Here is a 26348-nt window from a genome sequence, read left to right as displayed (position 1 = left end):
TCATTTAGGAGACTGTATTTTCTAACAAGAATTTAGAGAAGTAAAGCCCAGCTGAAGTGTCTTTCACCACTACAGCGTGCCACTCCTGTCTACAGACTTGCTGTAAATCAGTTTCAGCGAGGTGAATTATTAACCAAGACCCGTCACATTCCTCCCGCTGATTCAGCCTTTCTCTCGATCCAACTGAGGCATTTCTTTTTTCTTTCAATAAAAAAAAAAAGTCCCAATCTGCTCGAGTGGCTGTCAGTCACCCTCGAAGTCTTTGTGAGAAGCCACAACACATTTATGATTTCTCCCTCTCTGTCCCCGTTGGCACAGTTACAGTACAGTGCCGATAAGGAGCACTGTTAAGGAGAGGATGGATCAACGCTGCCCAGACAAGAGTGTTGTGAAAGTGCTGAACTCTGTAGCAGGAATGCAATGACAGGTCTAGACCTGAACTTCCGCGTTAAGCAGGAAGAAGCCAACAGTCAGACAAATGCAATCTTCAATCTGCTCGCACACCCAAAATCTGCCTGCATATGACTTTAATTTTTGGTGCCGAGCTTAATTAGGGAATCGTCTTTCGAAGTGGAGCTGATGTCCATGAAGCTGTTATCTTGAAACTTAGTGGCGAAGCAAAGGATTAACACATTTTAAAAAGGTGAGTTTCATCTCTGTTTGGATGTTGTGCCTTTGGATATAACGGTAACAACCGAAGCTGCTTTCCTCTGAACGCAGAGCGAGAACATTGTTCGTTGATGTCTGAGCACATTACAAGTGAGGATTGTGGTGGCTGTTGTGCTGAAAAACAAAACAAAATAAAAAACAAATGAGAGATTTGTTTGTAATATATGTATATTCAGCTACAGCAGAATAATTTAGCTTGAGGACGTTATGTACAGATATGTTGTAGATGAGAATCTTAGACATCCTGTCAAACTTTGTGAGTTACAGCGCGCTCTGATAAAAACTCTCAAAAGGTTTTGAATTTAATAGTACGAGAAATTAAAGAAAACTCTTTTTAGAAGATTTTTTTTACCATGTTTTAATTTGGTAAAAAGAATGTAAGTTCATATCTTTCCAACTGGGTGGACCCCGCTATCGTCTCATAGTGCTGCATGACTCAATAACCACATGAAACTAATAGGGCCGGCCTCTTATATTAAAGTTAATAGTGCTGTCAGTTTGTTGTTGATGACAGGAACATTTTGTATATTTGGCTTGTGGCATTTTTGGTTTTAAATCATGTCACAAAAATATGAAGTGAATTTGTTATGAGTTTAACTGAACGCATTGCTTTCAGAGCGATGGATTAAAAGGCTTTTGGTCAAGGGGGTGTTTGCTTTTTCTAAGAGATGTTAAGCAAGAAATTTTATTAAGGGTACTGAGTGCAGTAGGTTTGAGTCTGATTTGAAACCTGCTTCAGCAAACATTAGGGTTCTGATTCATTTTCATACTCTTCAGTGGTTTGTGCCTGCTGCTCAACCTCTAATTTGCCTACTTTGCAAAAAGAGCACATCAAGTCTTGTAAACACATCTGCTTAAGAGCCTAGCACAGAAATATGATCCGATCATACGAGGGAGAGTTTCTGTATGTTATGGTAAACACTGGAGTTGATGTCTGCTTTTGATTTTCTACCCTGGAGCTACATATGTGTGGCATGTAAAAGGCTGAGATATGTATTTGAGATTATTGGGGGAGGGGGTTTTCTAGAGGCTATAAGCTATAAGGTGCTTTTAGATTTGCTGTTTTTTATTATAAAAAGTACAACAGTACAGTTGCCGCTTTTCACAATGCGCTCATTTGACGCCCAACAATAACATTTAAGAACGCCGATAGGTCACAAATGCCTTTTGTCTGACAATAAAATAGTGAAAAGTGTGAAGAGACAGTGGCACAGTTTTGTGAATTGAAAGTGTGAAAATGTGACTAGAAGTTCACAAACATGAACTCTGTTGCGGTAAATTGATATATTGAAAGGCACAAAAAGCTACAGAGCTTGCAGAGGAAAAATTCCTGGTGTTATTAGTTTGGTTTCTTTGTAGAGCTATTACTCATTCATAAAAGGGACACTGGGGTGACTTTGAATAGTTTAGCTGTTCTGGTCTTCAGCTTTCAAGTTTGCAATTTTTTCCGGTTACTGATGATAAAATCTTTGGCCAGATTTCTTTAAGAATCCTTTAAAAGTCTGATTTTAAACGGTGCTTTAATCATGGTCGTTTCCTTGTGAGGTATTATTGACTATTTGGTCAAATGTAGGATTTATTGTGTTTTCTGTGAACAGCCAATTTATACAACTCCACAGATTGTAGAAATAATCAGTGTAGCTTCCAGATCTAAAACGCATTTGTTCTAGTAGCCACCAGGGGGCGACTCCTCTGGTTGCAAAACGTTATGTTTTAAACCCTCATTTAATTTAATGCAACACTAACTTTATTCATTATGTTTCCATTTATAGTAAAGTAGATGCTGAAGTTGGGTATATTTCACAACCTGTCAACATTGTGTTTGACAAATTGCTTGTTTTCAAATTCACAAACAGCTACTGTAACTAGGTAAGCTCTGCCAAAGTACACCAAACTCATCCCCTAAAGCTTGAAAAGTTAGAGTACATTATATTCATTAGTTTCTCTCAAAAAAAAAAGTAAAATTTCAAAGGTGGATTTGGTCATCTTTGACCAAATCTAGGATACCTTCAAGCTTCAGAATCCCCCGTCCTTTAGGTCACGTTTGAGTAAAACTAATTAGTCCACCCATAATCACACTAGTGGTGCTGCAATGACTCTGAGGTTAACACCTTTATCTGTGTATCAGCTGCAGGATCACACCTACAAATAGCACAGAAAAAGTCCATTCTTCACATTGTGTCTGAGATATTACTCCACTAATGCACACGTCTAAGACACTGAGGAGGGAGTGTGTTAAAATTGGGTCGATTTGTTTTCACCAGCAGAAGCCGTCTTGTTTTCACGGTCTGTTCCTTCTCACTTCTCCTCGCTAATCTGGGAGCGGTTCATTTCATGCATTTGGCGTCAAAACACAGCCTCTCAGCAAAATCTGATTGACTGACTAAACTTCTCTTCCAGTGACTTTAAAACTACTAACAAAAAGTAGCACCAGACGTTCAGAGATGGTGCGTTCTTTTACTCGAAACGTCTCACGCCGACCACGTATAGGTGAAAAAAAGTGACATAATGAGAACTGAGGAAGCAGTACCATGAAATTTGCAGGCAGCTGCTTGTGTCACCATTTCCGATACCATTTCAACATTGCAAGTTCCAGGAAGTTTACCAGTTACCACTTCCTCCTGGGGGTAAACCGTTTGTGTAAAAGGTGGAGGATTGCGCTCACGTGCTATAGCAGTGAGCCCCACATATGTACGTCACATGGAAATTATGGTGCACAAACAAATTCTATCAGTGCGCAGAGGCGTTTCAGTTTATGAACCGTGCGATTTGATATATGACACCAGAAGATTAACAGTTTCTTGTGAGCTTCCAACACGCAGCATCTGTTAGATGTTTCAAACAGTATTGATCCTGTATAAACTCTTTCCTGGAACACAATCAGTCACTCTTGTCTCCTACACAGTGTCAATGAGAGATGTACCCCTGTGTCTTTTAATTAAATTCCAGCAATTTATTTTTTTCATGTTGGATCTAAATGTCATTAAACACATTCCAGACTCTGTGACGAGTGAAAGCAGGGAGTTAAACTCTGCAGCATCGCCCAATATTTTCCTCTCTAATGGACGCTACCACGCAGCAGAGAAAAAATAAAGACTAGAAGATAGCAATGCAAACATCTGTGCAGAGAATCTCACTGCATGAGTTAAACCAATTAGATTAGGGCTGATTTAACAAAAGAGGTTGCAGCTACCCCCACCCTTCCTCTTGCACACCCAGTGAAACGCTTTTAATTAGTACTTAATTCACAAAACCAGTCAGAAATAAGAAGAAAATGCATTACATAACAGACTCATACACGTTGTCATGCTTAGTCACCCTCTAAAGACTCATACAGAGGCTGAAAAAACACAATAATAGGGTAGCTCTTTGATGCTAAGCATTCTTGCAATATGAGGTGTGGCTTAGACACAGTGAGTACAGCGCATCGGTTTCTTAATCAGTTTAACCACACCAAACTTGAGACTAACCCCAGCAATTTATAACTGACCTGAGGCAAACCAAAGCTTATATTCATGCAGTTTAATCACAGTCCGTCAAAATGAGTAAGCCAGCAACACTCGGGTTAGCTGGTAAAATGTCTTGATTTAAAAAGTGTTGTTTTTAAAAAAAGGTCGCACTTATTTTATTGCTTTTACTTTGAACATATTAACAGTGAATCAGGTGTTACTCAGTAACTGTGCTGCGCCATGCTGACATTGTTGTGACGTCAGATTACAATATTGAATAATCTGCACAAAACATTATGCAAAGTGGAGCTGTTTTTTTCACATTGACTCACATTGAGATGTTTAGATAAGCTGGATGTGTTTGTCATCGTCACTCTATCTCAGAATGATAGAAGGATAAGATCTGGCTGAAAGCATTAACTGCAGCTGAGTGTCATATTCTTCTTTTATATTGTTTCACAAATGTACAAGTTCTGACCAGTGAGATCTTTTGACCTGATGATGGTGCTAAATGCACTAAAGATTCAGACTCATTCTAATTCATTAATAACTGCATAGTCTGCATGTTAAACAAGAATATTTATATCTTTCCCTTCAATCTCTTCAGTAGATACGTAGTAAAAGTCATGGAAATCGGTGATTAATTCTAATGCAGTCTTTCTGGTAATACAACCAGGCACAAGCAAATGTTTACTTGTTATTTTGTAGCATTCAGGTCAGTAGAAGGTGAGAAGGTGGAACCAGTGAATCCGGATGGTTTACTGGTCATGAAACTCCTCTAATGAATTAATTTAGTAGTGACAGCTTCAGCAGTTACCCACTCATACCTTATGTTAACAAGCCTTTAGTAATAATATATTTGCAGTCATGTGAAAAGTAGGCCACTACCACTATCCTCTTAAGAAGTAGCAGCCAGGTGCTGCTAACCAAATGCATTTGATTAACTGATCATGAGCAAGTAGGAGCATGTCTACAAAAGCAGATCTGAACTCTTCAGGTTTGTGTTAATGCAATGCCAAGGGAAAAAAGACATCAACGGTCATCTTAAAGAAGCAGTTGTTTAATTGTCCTTTAGTTTGTGAAAGGTTACAAGGCTGTTTCCACACACTCTGAAGTCCATCAATCTACAGTGAGAAAGATTATTCACAAGGGGATCGTTTGAATAATCTTCCCAGGAAACCATCACCCTGAGGTCAGATCATGCAATACTCAGAGAAACTCCAAAAAGAGCTACACCTCAAACTCTACCTCAGTTAGCATGTCAGTTAGCATAAGTTAGCAGAAGACTTGTTTGCATGGGTTTCCAGGAGAAAGCATGTTCTATTTAAAAACAGCATGGCAGCACTGTTTAGTTTAGAAAATTTGCATCTGAACAAACCACTCTGTATACAGAAATATGATCGAGTGTGTGAGGCCATCTGTCTGACACATGAAGCTTGGCTCGAATTTTGCCTTGAAATAGGACAAAGATCCAGAGCACAGCACCAAATCTACAACAGAATGGCTGCAAAAGAAAAGAATCAAGGTGTTGCAAAGACCCAGTCAAAGTCCAGACCTCAAGTCGATGGAAATGCGAGATCTTAAGAGAGCGGTGCATAAATGAGTGTCTTCAAACTCAAAGAACTGAAGCATTGATGTAAAGAAGAGTGAGCCAAAGTTGCATCTTTATCAATGAGAGACTGATAAAGTCATAAAGTTATTAGATTAGAAAAGATGGTTCTATAATTCATTGATTTATCGGCTGCACTTCATTTGCAGTACAGTGGTCATTATCAGAAACATGCTATACTAGAAGCAGAAGAATTAGGAGAGCCCACATGTAAGCAATATAAAGTAAGCTACCATTAGCACCACTTTAACTGGATGAACTCCCACTGACACCTTCAGTGTTTCTGTGGTACCACTCACGTACCAGCATATGAAAACAGGGACTCTGTTTTGACTGCACATTCCAGACCATCATAACATTTGCTTTGAGAAAAGAGGCTTCAAATAATACGTGCAGGGGAGACGGCCTACTGTGCATAATTACGAATGTAAATCTCAAGCGAGGCTTTCGGAGTGGTTTTCAAAAAAGGCACAGTGACCACGGTGGCTCCTCGGGCTGTTACTCTGCTTAAAATGAAAAACATAACCTTCATTATCCTGACATTTTGCTTCATCCATCCACAATGGGGGATGTATATAAATCTGTACCAGCCTGATGTATGAGTCCATTTTGAAACTTGATCAGCAGTTAAGAGCAATTTCGAGCTAAGCACATTGTGGAAGCTTGCATACTTTATGCTCTTCCACTTTCCTTAGGCATCATAATGTTGCATGCAGTTTTTTCTTCTTCTTCGTATAATGATTCAAACAAACACTGATCATACAACACGAAGCATGATTTCAAAATCCAGATTACTAAAGGACACAGCATAAAAAAGTCAACTCTGAATATGACAGAAAAGGCAACATAATATTTACTCGCTGCTTCACTCACTTGCTCCAACAAGAGACAACATGTTATGGCAAATAATGACTGCCTGCAGTTATGCATACACACTTTGTTCCTTCAAGTCTGGGTTGGACATGTTTCGCAATATAGCGTAACCTGGGGAAACGTATTACATCTGCAAATACTTCACAGCAAAGTAGCAGCACTGTATCAGCACTCACTGCCTGCACTTGCCTTTAACCATGCAAATGGACATACCGTCTGTTTCATCTTCATTATTCAGTGCAGCTCATTAATACATATTATAAATATTATATTTTTTCACATTGAAAATAATGATAATTTCTATATCTGATTATTCTATTGATTCTTTCACCAGATGGACGACATTGACGCCATGTTCAGCGCCATGCTGGGGGAGATGGACCTCCTCACCCAGGTGACTTACCAGCCATTGTTTGCCTATATATTGTTCTATATACTTATTCTATTCTTGTTGCTTTATAGCACAAAATACCCTTAGAGCCATCTTTTCAAAACACAAACATTGAATATGTAGGTAATTTTCAGTGGATGAATAATGTGATAGCTCCTGTCCGTTCTGGTGTGTATAGCAATTTACAAATGGTAAATGGTCTGTATTTGTATAGCGCTTTACTTGGTCCTAAGGACCCCAAAGTGCTTTACACTGTACACAATCATCCACCCAGTCACACACACAGGTGATGGCAAGCTACATTGTAGCCACAGCCGCCCTGGGGCGCACTGACAGAGGCGAGGCTGCTGGACACTGGCACCACCGGGCCCTCTGACCACCACCAGTAGGGTTAGGGTGAAGTGTCTTGCCCAAGGACACAACGACCAAGACTGTCAGAGCCGGGGCTCGAACCGGCAACCTTCCGATTACAAGATGAACGCCCAACTCTTGAGCCACGATTGCCAGCTAGACAAGTTGTAGCTGTGACAACAAAATAAAACAAAGACAAAACCAAGAACTGAAAGAGGAAAGAATGAGTGAATGACGCGCACCCTGAAGATACATTTTTCTGCTTCTTTTTTCCTCCAGTTTCCAATATCTGAAATAAGCGGGTGTCACGTTTTCATCTCTTTTTCTCCATTTAAATTTAAATATATTTAAATTATGTTGTATAGAATGTATTAAACATGACAGGATTTAATATGATACCAATAAAAAGTAGCAGAGGAGCTTGTGCCACTACCACATTTTCTGTTAATGAAAGGCATAAATCTCAATGTTCATGCAGCACATAGACAAAAATAAATTTTTTTGTTCAAGCTGCCCGTGATTAATTATCTCGCCTAAGGACTTAGAGATACTTTTCTTCTTCAGAGAAGATGACAAAGTAACAAAAACCCACCATCCTTAACTGAGATGTTCGTGACTGAGACGAAACACACTTTGTGGTCATGTAAGAACCATAAATACCACCATTTTCTGGAAGGGTGGGTTAAATGGCAAAACCCAACCGAGTAAAGATTACGCCTTTTTTTTCTCCCTCTTAGTAAAAAACCCCATTGATCACTTTAATGTTTTCCATCTCAGTTCTTCCAAGATGGGGTGTCATGTTGTTCATGCAGTGGGTACACTCTCACTCTTGCCCCCCAAAAGAAAAAAAATACAACTCTGTCCTCTGACATAATGCTTTAGAACAGTTTGGTTTCAGAGCGCTCAAACATGAAAGTGTGCTCCTCTGCGGTGGGGGGTGGGGAAGTATTTTGGCTGTGCAGAAATTGTATTTGCGTTCTTACAACCACACTGCTTTCTTCATTCTTTGTCTCAGAGTCTTGGAGAGGAAACGGTGCCCCCTGAAGCTCTCTCCAACACAAAGAAGGAAGTCAACTACTCCATCGGCTTCACTGACCTGAATGGTGACTTCACATTTTGACATTATGTGTGGAAACACTACAAAGAGCTGGGCGTTGAGCTTTTGTGCAGTGTCAACACCCGAGTTGTGCAAGGGTGGGATGTGTCGTGTGCTTGCTCAAATTAACAAGAAGTAGCATGGAAATACACAAAATAAAAAATAGAAAAGGTGCACTTCCTGGCAACTGAGGACACAGATTAAAGTCTAATTACTCACTGTTTGCCTCTGGCTTTAATAAGCTAAAAAAAAAATAAGCTGCAATAATGTTAGAACAAGGTCACAATATCAGCTGGTGTTAGCATTTAACTTTCCCTTTTTCTTCGTTCATTGTAAATGCCATTAAATCTTGTTAGAGTGAGTTGATAGGCTGTGCAGCACTTTATAACAAATGCCTGCCTTGAAGGGCTTTGCAAATGGAAAATGTCCTTGATATAAATAAACTATCAATCACAACAAATGGCTATGTTTTATAAAAGACTATAATCTACATGCGCTCTTGCAGCTCAGTAAGGCTGTGCCCAAATGCACGAGTGCAAACTGTTAATGCCATCCACTTTAAACTTAGCAAATGTATTACTGGGGACCAGAGTACGTGCAGCACAGAGTGAGAGGTAGATTAAATAAGGTGCTTTCACATTTGCGCTAAAGGGTTGCTAAAAGTTGCCTGCTCCACTCTGTGTGTAGGGTTCAATCTCACCATCAACACACATATGTATTTGGCTACAAATTTAACCATCAAAACAATGTGCAAAAGTTTTAATCTAACCTTAACGTATCTCTATATTAAGATAAGACAAGACAAGACAAGATTAGATAAGATAAGGGGTCAGGGGCCTCCTGAAATGTTTTAATCCTTAGGCAGAGGTGTAAAAAATACTCGGAAAAAAAGGGGGTTGGTCAAAGAAATTTTGATATGTTATCAGTTTGATCCTCACATGATCCCACAAAGATAGTTGAATAAGTACATGCCATTATTTTTCAAATAATGGTATCTGTAGTTAGCAGTGAGTCGAACAAAATTCTGTCTCGAATGCAAACTTTAGCGACCGTTAATGCAATTGTAATTGTAAACGCAACATCAGACTAGATGCTATAATTGCTCTGTGTGGGATGATGTTTATGCAGACTGGCCTAGTTATTAGGGGGAGATACATAAATAATAAATGGTCATACAGAGCTCAACACTCAATTACTAACAATACAATTATTATAGTAAGATTTATTTATTGTCTTTGGTTTCCTGTGATGAGCAGTTCTCCAGAGCTGCAACCCTTACCTTGAAAAGCCACAGTCACACACATTAGTTAAGTGAGAATGGCCTCAGAGCTGGACTCTTTTCATAGAAGTAACTTTAAGCCAAAATAAAGTAATCCAGGTTGCACTCGCTCCAAATCAGCAAAGGCAAATTATTTTTGACTGGTCTATAACATACAGTTACTTTTCTTTATAAATGTGTTAACTTAATAATGCTTTGAGGAATCTAAATACAGGACAGCCTACAAAAAGCAAAACTAAAATTTGCATGCAGACGAAACTGTTGCTTCCTCTACTGAATTCTGAAACTTGATTCCTCAGTGGAGCAATATTGGGAACATGAATGAGGAATAAAATGAAAGAACTCCTTTCATTGACTTTGTTTAATAAAACATAACTGAAAGGGGAACTTGTTCAAAAAAGGAAAGTTCTTCATAATTAGGGAAAAAAGGCAAATTACTTTGAAAAAGGAACAAAAGGAAATTCTATCCAACAATATTCTCTATTGAGTTACTTCCTGACAAAATGTTTCTGCTTCACCAGAGTCCCTTCATGAACTGGAGGGCAATGACTTGGACGCACTCATGGCCGATTTGATGGCTGACCTCAATGCAACGGAAGAGAAATTGGCAACAGAGATAGAATGCTTGAAGGCACCGTCAGCGTCTCAACCAGACTTCCCACCACCGCCCAAGGGCCTGAGCATCGAACCTGCCCCATCGCACATTTCACCGTCATCTGCAGGAAGCAGAAGCAGCAATGTTAGCACTCCTGTCCCTTCTGCTGCCTCCTCTTTAGCACCTCCACCTCCTTCTGGTGCAAAGCCCACAACGGTGAGTGAGCCCACATGCAGCAATTCTGCAAGTTTAAACCAGAGCATTAATCAAGGCTTGAGAGAGCTAGTTTCGAGGGCAGTGCCACAGGTCAGAAGGAAGAACCGTTTGTTGAGCTCCTGGTAGAACGAATCAACAACGTCACAATCTTTCTTTTATTTGCGCATGTCTTGGTTTACCATGAGTAAATGCTTTATAAGCCATGCGTGAAAAGACAGTTTTACAACAAAAACATCACCAGTTCCCAGCACATAAATTTAAGATGAGTTTTGTATGTTTTTGTGAAACCTGGAAGAGTGGTATTGCTCTTAACGGTGAGATCATAGCAAAGTCGTTCCTGGATGGAGGCATCTGTTACAGTTACAGAGACGTGTGAGGCGAAACAGCCGAGGGTCTGTCTGGAACAGATCAAACACATACGGCAATGAGAAAAGTGTAACAGGATCGATAGCAAAGGTTGGGCTTGGAGTAAGGGAGGTAAGATGTGACAGTTTTGGAGGGGGGGAGGGGGGGGGGGAGGTAGACGGGAGCTTATTGCTTTAGCAGAGGTTGTTACCTCATCTGTCTGAGGTAAAAACACCAGCTGTGCTGAGGCAGCGAGTGCGTCACTGTAAGGTAGACGTGGACGAGTTCATTAAAGTTGCAGTCAGTCAGGATTTTCACGGGTGATTGCATCTGGAGAAAACAGTTAATTGAGATCTAGCAGGTAGGATTTAATGTCCGAGATGGAAGTCTTGCATGGAGATTTCAACACCCACACAAGAGGGGATGAAGTGAAAACAAGACATTACACCTCTTGAAAAATGTTGAAGTGCTACATCACAGAGATAGACTTGCTAGAGTTTGATCTTCTGACTCGCCCTTGGGACCCTTTCTGCAAACTAGAAGTACGTGTCATTACTTTCTTTTTGACACAGATACGACTGTCTTTGCACAGTGAAATATGAAGCCACAAACAGCAGCCAGAAAAGTTAACCCTAATCATTGGATCTGTATACAGCTTTATGCAACATAAACCTCCTAAATGATGTATAATGATGAGAGCTATAGAGCTGACTGGAACTGGTTCTATGGAAAAAGACTTTGAGTCGGTCACTAATGAGTCACAAAGGTCTCTAACCAAACAATCACGTTGTGTATTGTTTCTAAGGCCTGAATCCACACATGTAAACAAACCTGAGGCTACACATAGGAGTGGTTCCACTTGAAAGTAGGACCTAGGTGGGATGATAGGCTCAGCCCCCAAACACTTGACTAGTGTTTGGAAGAGATTGTGGTTTTGTTAAAGTAAACAGTTTTACAGCAGTAGATAATAATAGAAAGCTCCATTTTCTGAGCTTCCAGTGGTGGTACTGGTGTACTAGTGTTGAGCTTTGCTTCATTTAAAGGTGAAGATATACTTTACATGCTCTTATTCGCACAGATGTTACGTTCTGCCTTACAGTAAAATGAGCTATAAGTCATAACAGTATTCATAAATGATCTAGTGGGTCATTTTCACATTGAATCACACCTTGAGAGTGCGTCACTGAGGTTGCTCCTAGTTCAAGTGAACTGCAGTAATCTCATTAACCTACACATGTTGTTAACCTCAGAACACCCCATAGAGTGTCATTATATGGAGTAATACTACATAATGCAATTAAGTAAGAGTTGTCTGCTGGGAACTTTGTGTTTTACACCTTTGATGTACAATATCCCCCTCCTCATCATTAGCCCCGTTAAAAATTTAAAAATGACTCACAGAGATGTCTCATGCTTTCCTTTTTTCTTTTTCTTTCTTTTTTTTTTTGTTACAAAACTGCAATATTTTTTGTTGTGACTCACTTTATATGATAAGAAAGGAATTTTTGGCAACCTTTATTTTAAATTAAAAACTGTTTTCCTTGAAATTGTATATTGTCGAACAAATACCAGATTATAGCAGGATACACCCTAAATAGGTCGTCAGTCTGTTAAAAAGTGAATTAACACATTTTCTTTATGATTGTGAAGTTTGTTAATTTTCTTTTTGGTGCTTACATTGTACTTTTCTAAAAAAAAAAAAAAAAGTTGACGACCATGTACCATCTCATCCCTGTGCACATCTTATTCAGGAGGAGATCGAGGCGCAGATGAAGGCAGACAAAATCAAACTCGCTCTTGAGAAACTAAAGGAAGCTAAAGTTAAAAAGGTAAGACAAGCAAACACCGACTTCTTGTTTTGCCCTCTGAGCTGACGTCCACTGGCAAGAGTAGAGACGTATAGAATTACAGCTACCTGAACATTACTGTAAAAGAGTTAATGGTCAAACATAGCATGGGTTTCCTTTCCTTTTTTCTCTTTTGGAAGAGCCATCAATCACAGTAATGGATGGTTACTTTCATCCAGCCAACATCCCGCAGGACAGCGTGGTTTCCTGTTTGGGGGTGATATGTGGACACTTTCTCATCTTCAAAGCAGCATTCAAAAGCTCAGACATGTGTTCTTGCATGCAAAGCTACACTTCCAGAGCAGCAATTTTTACACAAAACCAAACTAGTTTCACGCAGATGGCATGCCATTCTTTTATCATAGATGACTGTGACTGATACGACTGCCAAGTTTTACTCTTTTACTCGTGATTTGGCTCTTCGCAGTGACCTAGTTCCCTGTTAAGATGGTAGTTACAAATTCTTAGAAGTGAAAACTAAAAAGGAACTTTTTCTAAAAAGCCATGTGTGCGTGTGGAAGCTGAGGAAACACGGGCCACTTTCATATGGATGTGTGTCTCTGGGTTCATAGAAGAGATACAGAAGTGCCAGGTGCACTTCCAGGAATTTCAGCAGAAAGTGGTCAGAGGACCACAAGTTTCAGATAAGCCCACTGGTTTCTTAGCATGTTTGGGGATATTTTTTATAAGATAGCATCTTGGGGAGAGGAAGTGCTAGGAGGAAAATTAAATTTCCAGCGATAGTTCATTCAACCACATGTCAAAACCCGACTGTTTTTCAAGGGAGGGTGAAACTGAGTGACTTGTGACCTGAAGCTCTAAATCCTTTTGTGATAACATCTCTGAAACCCCCATTTTTATGACAAAAAGCAAGCAACTGGCTGACCTTAGTGCTGTGAAACTCCTCAGCTTTTCCAAAGCAGGATTTCTTACCAGATGAGAGGAATTGTGAAACCACATGAGCCTGCAGGGGGGGAAATGCTTTGCTCTGGGGCAAAATTAATCTCATCCAACACTCTGAGTGAGGTGCTAAGACTGCAAAAAGACAATAAAGAAGAAATTACAGCAAAGCTCGAATCAGAAGACAGAAGTGCTGATGCTCGAAGTCTTCCAGTAAAGCTAACGTTAGGAGACAGAAACATCCATTTACTGTGCATATCCTGTAATTAAACTGGCAAGCAAACAAGCTGCATGTGCATAAAGGCTGGATTTAATGTCTTACACCTGCTGCTGTCCAACATGTTGAAAACCTTAAACTTAAACCTTTTGCTTTGTTTCTTGCTGGGAGTTAGATTAAAAGATGCTGGCTAAATCTAGTTAATGCTAATCTATACTGTAAATGGCTTTCTATGAATACTGTGAATGCAGTTCTGTACACAAGACGAAGAATGTGCTTGTTTGTCCAAAGATTACAAGAAGTATACAGTAAAAATGAGCTTTAACTCTTTTGCTTTGGCAAGCTAAGGTAAGCTAATCCAGTTTGCCATAAAAATAGAATTTTTAAAATCTAAAGTTGTGTCAAGAACACCAGAAAACATCACTTTTATATACTGGAATGATATTTTTTGTGCTTGTGTGGTAAAAAAAAAAAAAAAAATTTAAAAAGCTGTGTTTTTCTGTTTGACAGTTGGTGGTGAAGGTACTAATGAATGATGGCAGCTCCAAGACGCTGATGGTCGATGAGCGACAGAATGTCAGGGAAGTTCTGGACAACATGTTTGAGAAGTCTCATTGTGACTGCAATGTGAACTGGAGCATATGTGAGACCAACCCAGAACTGCAGCTTGGTGAGTTACCATAATATAGCATGTAAGCTACCATAGAGTAGATGCTATACAGTGATATGTTGATGGTGTTAACTTCTTTTAGGGTCAAATGACTTAGTCTGATGACCGGTCTGAAATTATCTGACAACCATCGGTTGCTAGAAAAAGATACATATTCCCTGACCGTTTGACAAAAAATGCTCCTGACTGGTTTGGTCAGTAACAAATTGCTGTGGTTGCATCAAGACACCATCTTGTCTGGAAACACTTGCTAAGTAACCGCTGAGCATTAGTGAACCAGAAACAGAAACCGTCGTGCAATTTGAAATGTGTTGACAGTTTAGCTTTTATCTTGAAGGTGATTCTCCATTTCTGGTTTCTGTTACACTTTAAATTTTTATTTTACTACTGCTCGACAAGTCAGTGTCTTACATGCAAACTATGGACAGCCATGGCAACTATAGCAATCATGAGGAGGTTTTTAGTGACCAATTTTATCAGCCAGCAACCTCCAACAGCCACTCACTAACTGGTCAGGGGTAACAGACTGGTGGTTGTATCATGGTCAATACAGGAGACAGTTCTTGATCAATGTGAGCATAATGTCACACCAAAAAACTCTATAGTCTTGACCTTTAAAATGTTCTCTGAATGAGTTTATGGGCCAAGTCACTGATTTTTATTCATAATGACTGAAAAGTTATGTCAATTTTGTAAATTTTGGTTATTACAAGCGTCAGAAAGGAAGGAACCCTGTAAGGAGTCTGAAGTTCAAATCTCAGTCACTGTTAATTAATGGTAAGTCTAAGTTGAACTGAACAAAAGTTACAGGCACTATATGCAGAATAGCTCAGTCACATATTTCTAGGAGACTGTACTGTATAAAGCTGTGTGTCATCAGCATAGCTGTGGTAAGTGACACAGTGTCCGTTAGTAGAAATATATACTATATGTACCTTTAAAAATGCTGCAGTGAGTCTGATGGGAAATGCAGCCGCAGTATTGATGGAACCTTTATGGAAAATGATTTTAAGGCACCATTGCACTATGATTCAATATGTAGTTATTTCATAAGATATTTGCTGTTTTAAAAACCCGCAGACAGGTTAAGTGTTTTCAGGGGAAAATAAGAAATCTTTCAGTGCAAAGAAAAAGACGTTTGCGATTCGAGGAGCAGTTTGGAATAAATCAAAGAACTTGATCGCACGAATGAGTAACTACCTAAATGACATTGACAGAAAATACAGAGAAAGATGTCAAAGTTGTGCTGACACCGCTTCACCGACAAGTGACATCTGGGTAATTTAGTGCAGAAACGCCGCGGCAATAAGCAATAGCTGAGCAGCAAATATATCAACAAAACCAGAAAAACACAGTGGTGGTATATTACTGTGTTAACAACGCCAGACTTCAGTGTGTTTTTATATGAACTGTCAAACTGTCTCAAACACACTCACACACAAAAATATACACTCACTGTACAAGGTGGGATATTTCATCCTGGTCGAGATGATGGACTGTGTTTTTATTGGCACGGTGGCAGCCAAACTGCACCGAGCTCACAATGAAACACTGATCTTACTCCCATCCATCTCTTTCTTGCCCTCCTCCTCTCCTTTATATTTATATTCTCTGTCGCTCACTTGCTTACACTCACACGAGGAGTGTAGACAGGTGGGTTTAATTTGCTGTATCGGACACTGTCAGTCATCCTCCCTGTCATGCGGAAATAGAAGCCTTATGATCTCAGGCCTCCGTCTGAGCTGTCTGTGCTATATTTACTTCGGCTGCTGGGCTGCACCTCCATTGGCGGTACCATCTGCTTTTTGTGTTTTCTTACCACTTTATCAGATTTTAACAGAGATAATTGGTGTTTTTAAATAGCCATTTTTCTATATCATACACAGAGATTTGTTTTATTTCATCCTGAAGCAGTTTTAATCAAATACTGGTGGTAAAACCATTAACTTTTGTGAGCAATAAAATATGAGTCGTTATTATTTTGCTTTAAAGAAATTTTATATGCTGTTGTGACGCACAAAATTAATGGCTAAGCGTTGAATTATTCAATTTCTTATTTTAAATTTGAAGATGAAGAATAAGAACATGTTAATCCACTGCAGTTTACATCTTTAGACATTCATCATAATTATATAACTTTAATAATATATTATTTTGCTGGGGACTGTGGTGTGTAGAAAATATTACTCAGAAACAGAAAAATCATAAATTGTTAATGACTGTTTTCAACAGAGGATAAATACACGCTTTTGACAACATGAGAGGACAATGGTACAGAATAATAAACTTTATCAGATTGGGATATATATCATTAGGTTTTTTTTCATAACACTTGTTTTAAAAACGTTTTCCTATCAAAGAATGTGTCTGTTAAAGGGTATAATACATGTAAAATAAAAATAAAATCTTCAACTAAGACTTTACTCTTGGTACGGATGGAATAAATCAACAAAGCACTCTCATATATATATCATACTGTACATAAAAGATGGACAAAACCACTGTGACATCACCTATTGGTTTAGACTAGATTGTCTAGATTGTCTTTTTCACAATAATTTTTAAATAATTTTTCGGACATTTTTGCCTTTGTTAGATAAAACAGGGAAGATTAGACAAATGTGGAAACCCAGTGAGCTAAACTACCAGTCATGACATTTACAAGTGAAGGTGGAGTGCTAAAGGTATCAGCTAAAGCTAACTAGCTTGACTGAACCTGCAATTTAGTTATAAGTGTCATATAGAGAAAGTAATAAAGTACTAACATATCACTCTCAACAACTCTGAAAAACAATTCTTGAATGGAGGAAATTAAATTCAAAACAAGCCATATTATTTCTCAAATAATTACCGGTATACACAAATGCTCTTAAAGTAACAAATTAGATGAAATGATACCTAGCATGTAGATAGCAGCTATGCTAATGTTATCACCAACCTCTTATTTGAAGCAAACAATGCAAACGTCAAGCCTTTGTACAGTTAATACAGTACAATACAGAGTTTTTGTTGTTGTTTGTTCGATTTTTATACAAGGCATGTATTTCAACTGTAAATTTGGGCATATTACATCAGCCACTGGATTTAGCCTCTCCATTCTGAGCTTCAGCATTAGCTTTTTGGCTGTCAGCACACTACATCATGATAATGAGAGAGACATGGCTTCGGAAAGATATTCCAGACACCCTGAATCAACTAGAAAGTTTTTTATGTGTACAAGGAGGGGGATTTATGTGTGTCTTCTTCTTTTAAAGCAAGCCGCAAGTGGCCATTAGAGGAACTGCAGGGTTTAGTAATGTTTTTAATCTCAATTTCAAGTTAAATTCCTCTTCCTTCATTTTGATTTATATTCCCACTTCTATTTGCACCTCATGATAAAGATGACATATCTGCCGCTGGTGCAAAAAATAAGAGCCGATGTGCGTTTTTCCCTTTGGTCAGCACTAACCAAATCATAGTTCTTGGCTTAAATTAGTCGTCTGACACACAGACTGCTATCTATAGTGTGCCAGCCATGCAAGAATTCCTCTGTGTGCGCCATTTGACTCACAGGCACAAGAGTGTTTGGGATTTTGTGTCACCTTTGGCTAACTGCACAGAAAAACAGCTCCAAAATGGAAACAGTTAATTCATTTTTAAACCCTTGAACATTACTAACACTGCAGCTGACCTTTAATCTTCTTCAGCAAAACGTCAAAGCAAATCATGCCCAATAAACACCCACAGAGCTCAACGAGCAACACCAGCTTTCCAGAAAATCTCCGCTGTCATACATTCACCCATGTGCTCGCCATGCACACTACTGAAAAGCACCATGTGGTTAATGCAGTTCAAAGGGACTTTTACTCCTAATAACTCACTCCAGCAAGCAAAGTCACACCATCCATTTAATGATTGTAATAGTCAAACTAGTCTGGAACCCTGGCAGCAATTTATTTAATGCCTACCTCTGCCTCAGCTGGTAACCCATAATTTGAGACCAGGGCTAAACTACATTCAAAGGGCCAGTATATGATGGAGATCTACAGCACCAGGCATGTGGGTGGGCAAAGGAGGAAAAAGGAGGAGAAGGAGGAGGAGAAGGAAAAAGCTCTTAATGTGTTTTGGAGGTTTAGTACCATTTAAAGTCCTGCCAGCAAATGCTGGAGGTTGGATTTTATTGGGTCCTCCGTTAATTCAGCTCATTTGAAATAGACAATTGTAAAGCTGTGCGACTGACTTTGAAGCAAGTGCAGCTGATTTAAAGATTTCGCGATGGAGTGATCTACTGCGGCGAAGCATTTGTTTTGACTTGCTTCATGGCACAAAGATAAAGTCTGGCGTGCTTTCTGGTTTGAACAATAGTGCACCGAGAAAGTAAACTGGAGACAGTTTAATCTTCCAAAGTGGCTGAGCCAAACTATATCTCATGGCTGATTGAAGAGAGATCAGCTGGATTTACTGCAGAGATAGAAAGAAATAGTGCTTTACTTAAATGTGCTAATAATATCTGACATTCAGAACCACCACATGTTGCATGAAAGGACCAGCATCTGAGAACAAGGGAATAAAAAATAAATTCCTTCAGCGTGCTTTTCACCTCCGGCTCTGAAGACCTTGGACTGCTTTCTGTCATTTTAGTTTTAAAATGCAAAAGTGGGAGGTTACTCTACAGTTCCTAAAAGCATGGGGAAGACCAAGGAGGAACTTGCAGAGGCTGCTATGCATGTATAGCTAAATATATTAGCAAAAAATAAAATACAGAAGCTGTTTTTGTTTTTTTTTTATTTTTCAGAGCAGGAAAAGAAACGTATTGCTCTTTGAACCTCAGGCTGCTTTAGCTTTGCAAATGATGACTGTGTTAGAAACAAAAAGAGAACTACTTGTTTCCTTCCGTTGAATTTAAAACGGACCCCGATGAAGGTTCAAAGCAAAAAAATACTAATCTCACAATACAATTTTTTTTTAAAATAATGGACTTTTGTCCTCACCAGTCATCTAATCACATCCATTTAGATGTGAGCCTTTCTTGACATTTCACAGGGTAATAATATTCTTTATTTCCACTGTTGTCCAGTGACAGCAGGTATAAATTTTAGTGATATATTAAATAAAGCTAAAATTAAGTAAGATGAAGCACCACATGGATAAGCTCCAGCATTAAAATCATGGCTTTTAAACACTTAATTAGAAGGTTTCTTTTTCTTTACTTTAGCTTGATACTTGATACTGTGGACATATGTGTAACAAGATATTGAACTACAGTTTTTTAGGAAGTAGACAAATAACATATCAGAATAGAGACTATAAATAGCAATATCTGTGTCATACGCTTGAGAGACTCACTCAGGTCTGGCTTAAAGTCGCTCTGGCCCTTTGGTACCTTAATATTCTCCAGTTCAAGCCTCTTCATTCCCCTGGTGTGACTTTGCATGGTGGAATTTCAAAAGCTAAACTATGTGAAGAATCTGTCATCTCATTAAAAAAACAGTACATCAAAATGACTCTTCTCCAGCAATATTTCACTATGAATGTGCCAGACTAATAAGTTATACATCTATTCTTTTATTTTGGCAGAACGGGCGTTTGAAGACCACGAGAACCTTGTGGACCCACTCTCAGCGTGGACAAGGGACAGCGAGAACAAAGTACTCTTCCAAGAGAGACCAGAGAAATATGAGGTTTTCAAAAACCCACAGGTTGGTCTACTTCAATAGTTTCTCTTTTATAAAACTATATGAACCTCTATAAATGAACACTGATAATAAGCAGCGTTCGTGTGGGATCTCACACATCCATTGGGTGAGATGTGGTGTGGCTCCTTATTCTTGGACTGAATTTGTGCAAATCTATCTGCACGTTGTTTCAGCTCTGCGCCGTCTGGTTGTTTTCACCTTCTCAATTATGCAATGTCTTTTCGTCCTTGCGGCACGACCTCTTACGTTTATGTCCACACTGCAGTATATCAAGCGAAACAGCTTCAGGCAAAAAAAAGGAGATCTTGGCATGTTTGTGATACAATGAGACCCTTTAATATCTTACAGTATTTAATGGATTCGGTCTGTTGGCAGAGGCAAACAGCTGGGTTGGAAAACCAGCGAAGATTTTCTCGTTTTTAAAGTATTCCATCATGTCTTCCATGTCTTCCAACAAAAGACAGATCTCTTTCATACAGTATGTCCTTATTCATTTACTATTTGAGCTTTTGACATGAACTACCAAATAGATTTTCCCTCTGGGCTTTTCCTCACAATGAAAACATACTGGCTCGGACTATGATATGACGCCAAAGTATTTCACTCATACAGAGACAAAAGGGATTGAGACCCCGATGTTTTTTGTTTTTTAAAGGTTATATGACTTCTTCTGCTCTTTTAGAGAATGATATCCTTTAGTTTAATTCCTTAACCCTTAAAACCTTGAAGGTAGAGGAGCTAAAACTGCTCGTTTCAGACAGAGGATGAACCGACAAGCTGCATCAAGGCCCAGTGAGATAAATAAGCTTTTTTCTGAATTGTTATTCATGCAAACCTTCTTCATATGATTCCAAGAAGAAAAGAACTGAGCTGTAAATAAGTCTAATAGGTCCAGTTTAAGTTGTTTTACAAAGAGGTGGCCTAACCAATAAACCAACATGCCCGTCCCTAAAGCAATAATTCAAGCACTTTGTTTTGTTCCTGCAGAACTTTTATCTGTGGAAGAAGGATAAGACAACTCTCAGAGATATGAAAGATAAGGACAAAGAGTTATTAATACAGGTAAAACACACTCACATACAACCTATAGGTGTAACATCATCCATAAGGTGACTTTTTCCTATTAGTAACTTACCCTTTCATCCCCTCCTCATCTCTGCAGGAGAACTTCTGCGGGACTTCCATCATCGTGCCTGATCTCGAGGGGGTGCTGCATCTTAGAGAAGACGGAAAGAAGTCCTGGAAGCAGCGGCTCTTCCAGCTGAGGGCCTCGGGAATTTATTATGTGCCCAAAGGGAAGACCAAGGTCAGGAGTCAAAAGGAGAATGCAAGAGAGAAAACACACGTCCAACTGCTAATGCTCTGATTCAGCCGGCCTCAGACATGCTGAACAGAAGTGGTGAAAGATGAAAATCCCACAGATACAGAGATATTTTTGCTATGTCAACTGAAACCCTAATGAAGTGTAATATCAAGTTTTTTCATCTTTCCAAGGGACTGTTAAGAGTCTTTCAGCTTTATTAACCCCACTTTTGTGTTATGCACCGCTGGATATAACTGGGGTTATTACTCCCCCTCTGATACCTGCAGTGTACTTGCCACATATCTCAGATCTTTTGGCAGCTCCTGCTCCCAAATAACCATTTATGCATCACATTATACCCTGCTACTGCATCTGTAGGGTAGATATTGAATTTAGTTGGCACAGAAACAGGTAAATGGCAAAAAAGAAAAAACCCAAACCGAACAATCGTCTTTTGTTCCCTTTCAGTCGTCCCGTGACCTCGTCTGCTTCGTCCAGTTCGACAACGTAAACGTCTACTACGGCAAAGACTTTAAGAGCAAATACAAAGCTCCAACTGACTTTTGCTTTGTGCTGAAGGTAAGGCTGCATATCAATTCAGCTCGCTTCAAAGCCACACGCCACACGCCCTTTCATTGTGGACCAGATAAACGCAGAAGCTGCAACTTCCTTCACACTGTGTGCTACACTAAGTGCTGCACTATTTAAAAGATGCTAACCAAAGTGGTGAGCGTGGCAAGCCCTGCAGCTGCCTGCATGGCTGGAAATTTTCAAAAGCAATTAATACTTCGATTTAAAGAAGTGAAACAGCACCATTTTGTCCTATTTAGTCTCAAAAGTGGCAAGAATTTTAAGAAACTTCCTACTTCTTGTAATCATTTACACAAAAGTACTTTTTGTCTATTTAAGAGTGATTTTAAAGTGTAATAGTGGCAGTAGTTTGAGGTACTTACAGTAATCATTTAAGGGTAAAAAATGCTGACGGACGCAAAAGCAAGAATTAGATGGTTTGCTGGTCAGTGTTAAAGGGATGTGAAAGTCTGCTTTTTTCTTTTCCCCTATCTTGTCTGGGAAACACTAGAATCAGCAGATCCCATTAGACTAGATGTTGAGGAGCAGAGCAAAAAGAGCTTAGAGAAGCAAAGAAACTGAATTAGCTTCAAGTGAAAGACAAAATACTCGAGGCTTGGGTTGAAGGGAATAAGGCGCTGCTGCAAGGGCAAACAGAAAATTACCTTTCAGAACTCCAGCCAGGTTTCAACTGGCCTCCTTACCTTAAAGTTAAACTTACAAAGTAAATACAGTAATAGCTGAAGCTGTTCTTAGCTGCCAGAATGTTAAATTAGCGTTTTGACAGATTGATGAGGTGGCGTTTATGAGCTGACAAAAAACTGCTGCAATTCAAGGACGACAACAGAACAATTTAGCCTCATCAATTTGCTGTTAAATATTCAGAGGAGCAGCCGGAGGTGATCTCTAATACCACCCCCATTATGAATAACCAAGCTTCTATAACTCATATTGTGTCATTACAAGGTAATTTAACTTCGGCTTCAGGGAGGGAAACAATAGACTGGGGGAATTAATGTTACAGTAAGTGTTTATGGTCATAAAGTTGGCATATGTGGATATCTTCTTGCATGGAAGCAACAACAAAAGCAAAACGAACATCAGCCTTCTCACTAGTCGCAATAATATTGAATTACATGATCCATCGGAGGACTGGTTTCTGTTCACACCTGCAAACAGAAATATCCCACAAAACAGGAAGTGAATATATATATTTATTATTTATTTGACTTGCACCAAACGATCTGCTTCTAGACCCACGCTGCCCCCTTATGGCTCTCTGTAATATCGAGGAGAAAGTAAACAATAGCAACAAGTAGGTCACAGTGTAGCAGGTTTAGCCTGTCGTTGCCTCAAAACTAGCTTAGTGTGCATTTAATATAAGTGACTGTCAATATATTTAATTAAGATGGGGTTCCTGTAATGAAGCAGATTTGTGCAGTTGGGTTTTTAGGACATAAATTATCATGGAAACTTCAAGCTAATTTCTTGAACTCTTTAAAATCTGTACATCTGAGCATGAAAACAGTCATGAAGACTCATAAATTATTAATGCTTTTATGAGAAGATGAGACCCTGCATGTGCATAAAACTGTTCAGGGTTTCAACTTACAATCATTTTAAATCCTGATCAATCTGCCAGAATGGACACAAAGGAACTGGACCACTTACTGAGTTACACCAGCTGTTCAGCCATGGAAATCCATACCGTTAAGCTCCTGGTGCGCAGTTTTTGTGCTGATGTTAATGTCAGAGGAGATCTGGAGCTCTGCACTTACTGAGTCACCAGAGCCTTGGCCACTTGTACAAACTATGTGCCTCAGCAATCAGTGAACTTTATGTGGTTTGACACTTTGTGGCTGAACTGCTGATATTCCTTGTTTGCAGTTTGCAATAATCCCATTTACAGCCAATGGTGGATTATACAGGAGAGAAGAAATTTAATGAATGACATGAAAGACCTTATATTTAATGGTAAAATAAGTTCTAATTGGCTATGGGTTGTTATTTTCAGTTGTTAAAGTTGTTAAAAAACATTTCTTTGGACATCGCGAGTTTAATTTAGAAGGTGGGATTGATGCAATCCGGCTGATCACTTGCCACATATACATAACATCTACAGGAGCCATGAAAGCCTCTGGTCTACAGTTTTTGTGCTAATGCTAAAGGAGCTCTGTAATATTATGGTGGTCTTGCTACAGTTTCTAAACACTACAGTTTGTAATAACATAACTTACAGCTGATCGTGTAATATTGACAATGGAAGATATTTCAGAAACGAATTTGTTGCAATGGTGGCATCCTGTTGGAACATCCAAATTCATCATTCAAATTCAGTGAGCTCTTTAGTAGAGAAAAAACATCCTTCACAAATGTTTGTAAAGCAGATTGCACAGTTAGGTGCTTGATTTTATACACCTGTGGTGATGGGACTGAAAACACAAGGAATCAAAGATTAAAAGGTGTGGCCCAATGTTTTTTCCATGTGGTGTTTTTGATTGGCTGATCAAAAACGTATAAACGTATGTGGCTTTGCCTCTGCAGCATCCTCAGATCCAGAAAGAGTCTCAGTACATAAAGTACCTCTGCTGTGATGATATTTGGACCATGAACCTTTGGGTGACTGGAATACGGATTGCAAAGGTAAATATGAAAACTGTACAAAATACAGTTTTTCCTTAAGCAAAGATACAAAATCGGGTTGTCTTTTTCTTTTTCTTCAAGTACGGGGCATCGCTGTATGAAAACTTTAAAACAGCAGAGATAAAGGCTTCTAACTCTGTGTGGACGAACCGCAGCACTCCATCGAGCTCCAATCAATCAACGCCCTCACCCACAGTCAAAGGTAGCATGACATGCAATTTCTCCTTCACTGATTGTTTCATTGATCTGATGCAGTGATATTAGCACACACTTTTTCACTTGTACTGAAAGTTCACTTGAGTGTTTCTCTTCCTCTTCCAGCTAAATCACCAAACCAGGCCAACGGTCATGCTACCAAGCCGCAGCCAGGACCTATTTCTCAGGTAAACAGCACTTCATCAGAAGGGAAGCATTGGTTAGCCGTTATTGTGACTGTTTTTATAGTTTAGTCTATAAAAACAAACCATGCATAGGACAAACTGAAGCTAGCTCCTACATTTCCCATAATGCCATCAACACCATTTATCCAGTACAAGCCCTCTCCTCTTCTTTTGTTTAAGAATCTTTTCCCTTCCTGTCAATCTTATATCATTCAATTTTATTCTAACTTATCAGAATCCAGCTCCACCACCACCACCACCATTAGCCGAGGTCCTCCCCCCACCACCCCCAGACCCAGTGCTCCCTCCTCCTCCTCCTCCCATGGCTGCCAAGACTGCCTCAAAACCCACCCCCCCAAAGCGGAATCAACCAAACAACTTCCCTCCACCTCCACTTGATATGGACAATCTCCCTCCTCCACCACCACCTCCACCCACTGACGACCACTTAGAGGCTCCGCCAGACTTTCTTCCACCACCTCCTCCAGCTACTGGCTTTAATTCACTGCCACCACCACCTCCTAGTTTTGGTGGCGTGGACCACTCTCTGCCCCCGCCACCACCAGATCCAGTGTCTTTGCCACCACCTCCACCTGACCCAGTGTTTGTAGCTTCTGGGGCTCCACCACCACCACCACCACCTCCTCCACCACCACCTGCTGCTCCTGTCGCCACCCTAAGACCAGCTGTGAGGACCTCTGGGTCATTGAAGAAGGTTCCTCCGGCTCCACCAAAGAGGACTGCACCAACGCAAGGAGGCGGAGGAGGTGGAGACTTCATGTCAGAACTGATGCTAGCCATGAGGAAGAAGCATGCAGACCAGTAGCCTGAACAGAGAACTTGTGGACTATAAATACAGAATGAACTATGCCTGCACAGCCAACAACTTAATCAGCCTTTTCTCAAAGATGAAGCTAGTGGAGTTCTCTGTAGATTTCCCCTTTTAGTCATTCATCCTTTTTCTGAACAGCTTCCAAGACAAAAACGAGTTAACCTTTGAAAAAAAGTTCAGTTTTGAAAAGCATTTGAAAACGTTGGGCTCAAAAAGACTATTACAGTTTGCTTTGTCATGCTGTTATCATACTTCCATATTGTATATATATTTGCATACATAGCTGTAAATACTGTAAAAACACAGTCATTGTGTTACCAGTAAATATACAAGTTAGATAGTTTGTTTTCATTTGACTCTTCAACCCACCTAAATAAACCCTTGAATCTCCTGGCTGTGCTGCACCATCAAGATCTGTATTATTAAAATATGTTGTTG

The 26348-nt window shown here is 39.5% G+C and overlaps 1 protein-coding gene across 1 annotated transcript; it reads left to right on the top strand.

The window, feature by feature from the left end:
- Window positions 1-459: 459 nt before the first annotated feature.
- Window positions 460-26314, top strand: apbb1ip (amyloid beta (A4) precursor protein-binding, family B, member 1 interacting protein). Its single transcript, XM_026180055.1, has 14 exons — window positions 460-643; window positions 6935-6994; window positions 8358-8445; window positions 10239-10528; window positions 12625-12702; window positions 14348-14507; window positions 20064-20185; window positions 21170-21244; window positions 21345-21488; window positions 21954-22064; window positions 24600-24698; window positions 24780-24900; window positions 25020-25081; window positions 25314-26314. The coding sequence occupies exons 2-14, from the start codon at window positions 6935-6937 to the stop codon at window positions 25902-25904; spliced, it is 2001 nt and encodes a 666-aa protein (XP_026035840.1). The 5' UTR covers window positions 460-643; the 3' UTR covers window positions 25905-26314.
- Window positions 26315-26348: the final 34 nt, after the last annotated feature.

Source organism: Astatotilapia calliptera, chromosome 9 (assembly GCF_900246225.1).
Source record: "Astatotilapia calliptera chromosome 9, fAstCal1.2, whole genome shotgun sequence".
NCBI lineage: Eukaryota > Metazoa > Chordata > Actinopteri > Cichliformes > Cichlidae > Astatotilapia > Astatotilapia calliptera.
The sequence above is the reverse complement of the archived record's forward strand: the minus strand, read 5'-3'. Positions and strand labels throughout refer to the sequence as shown.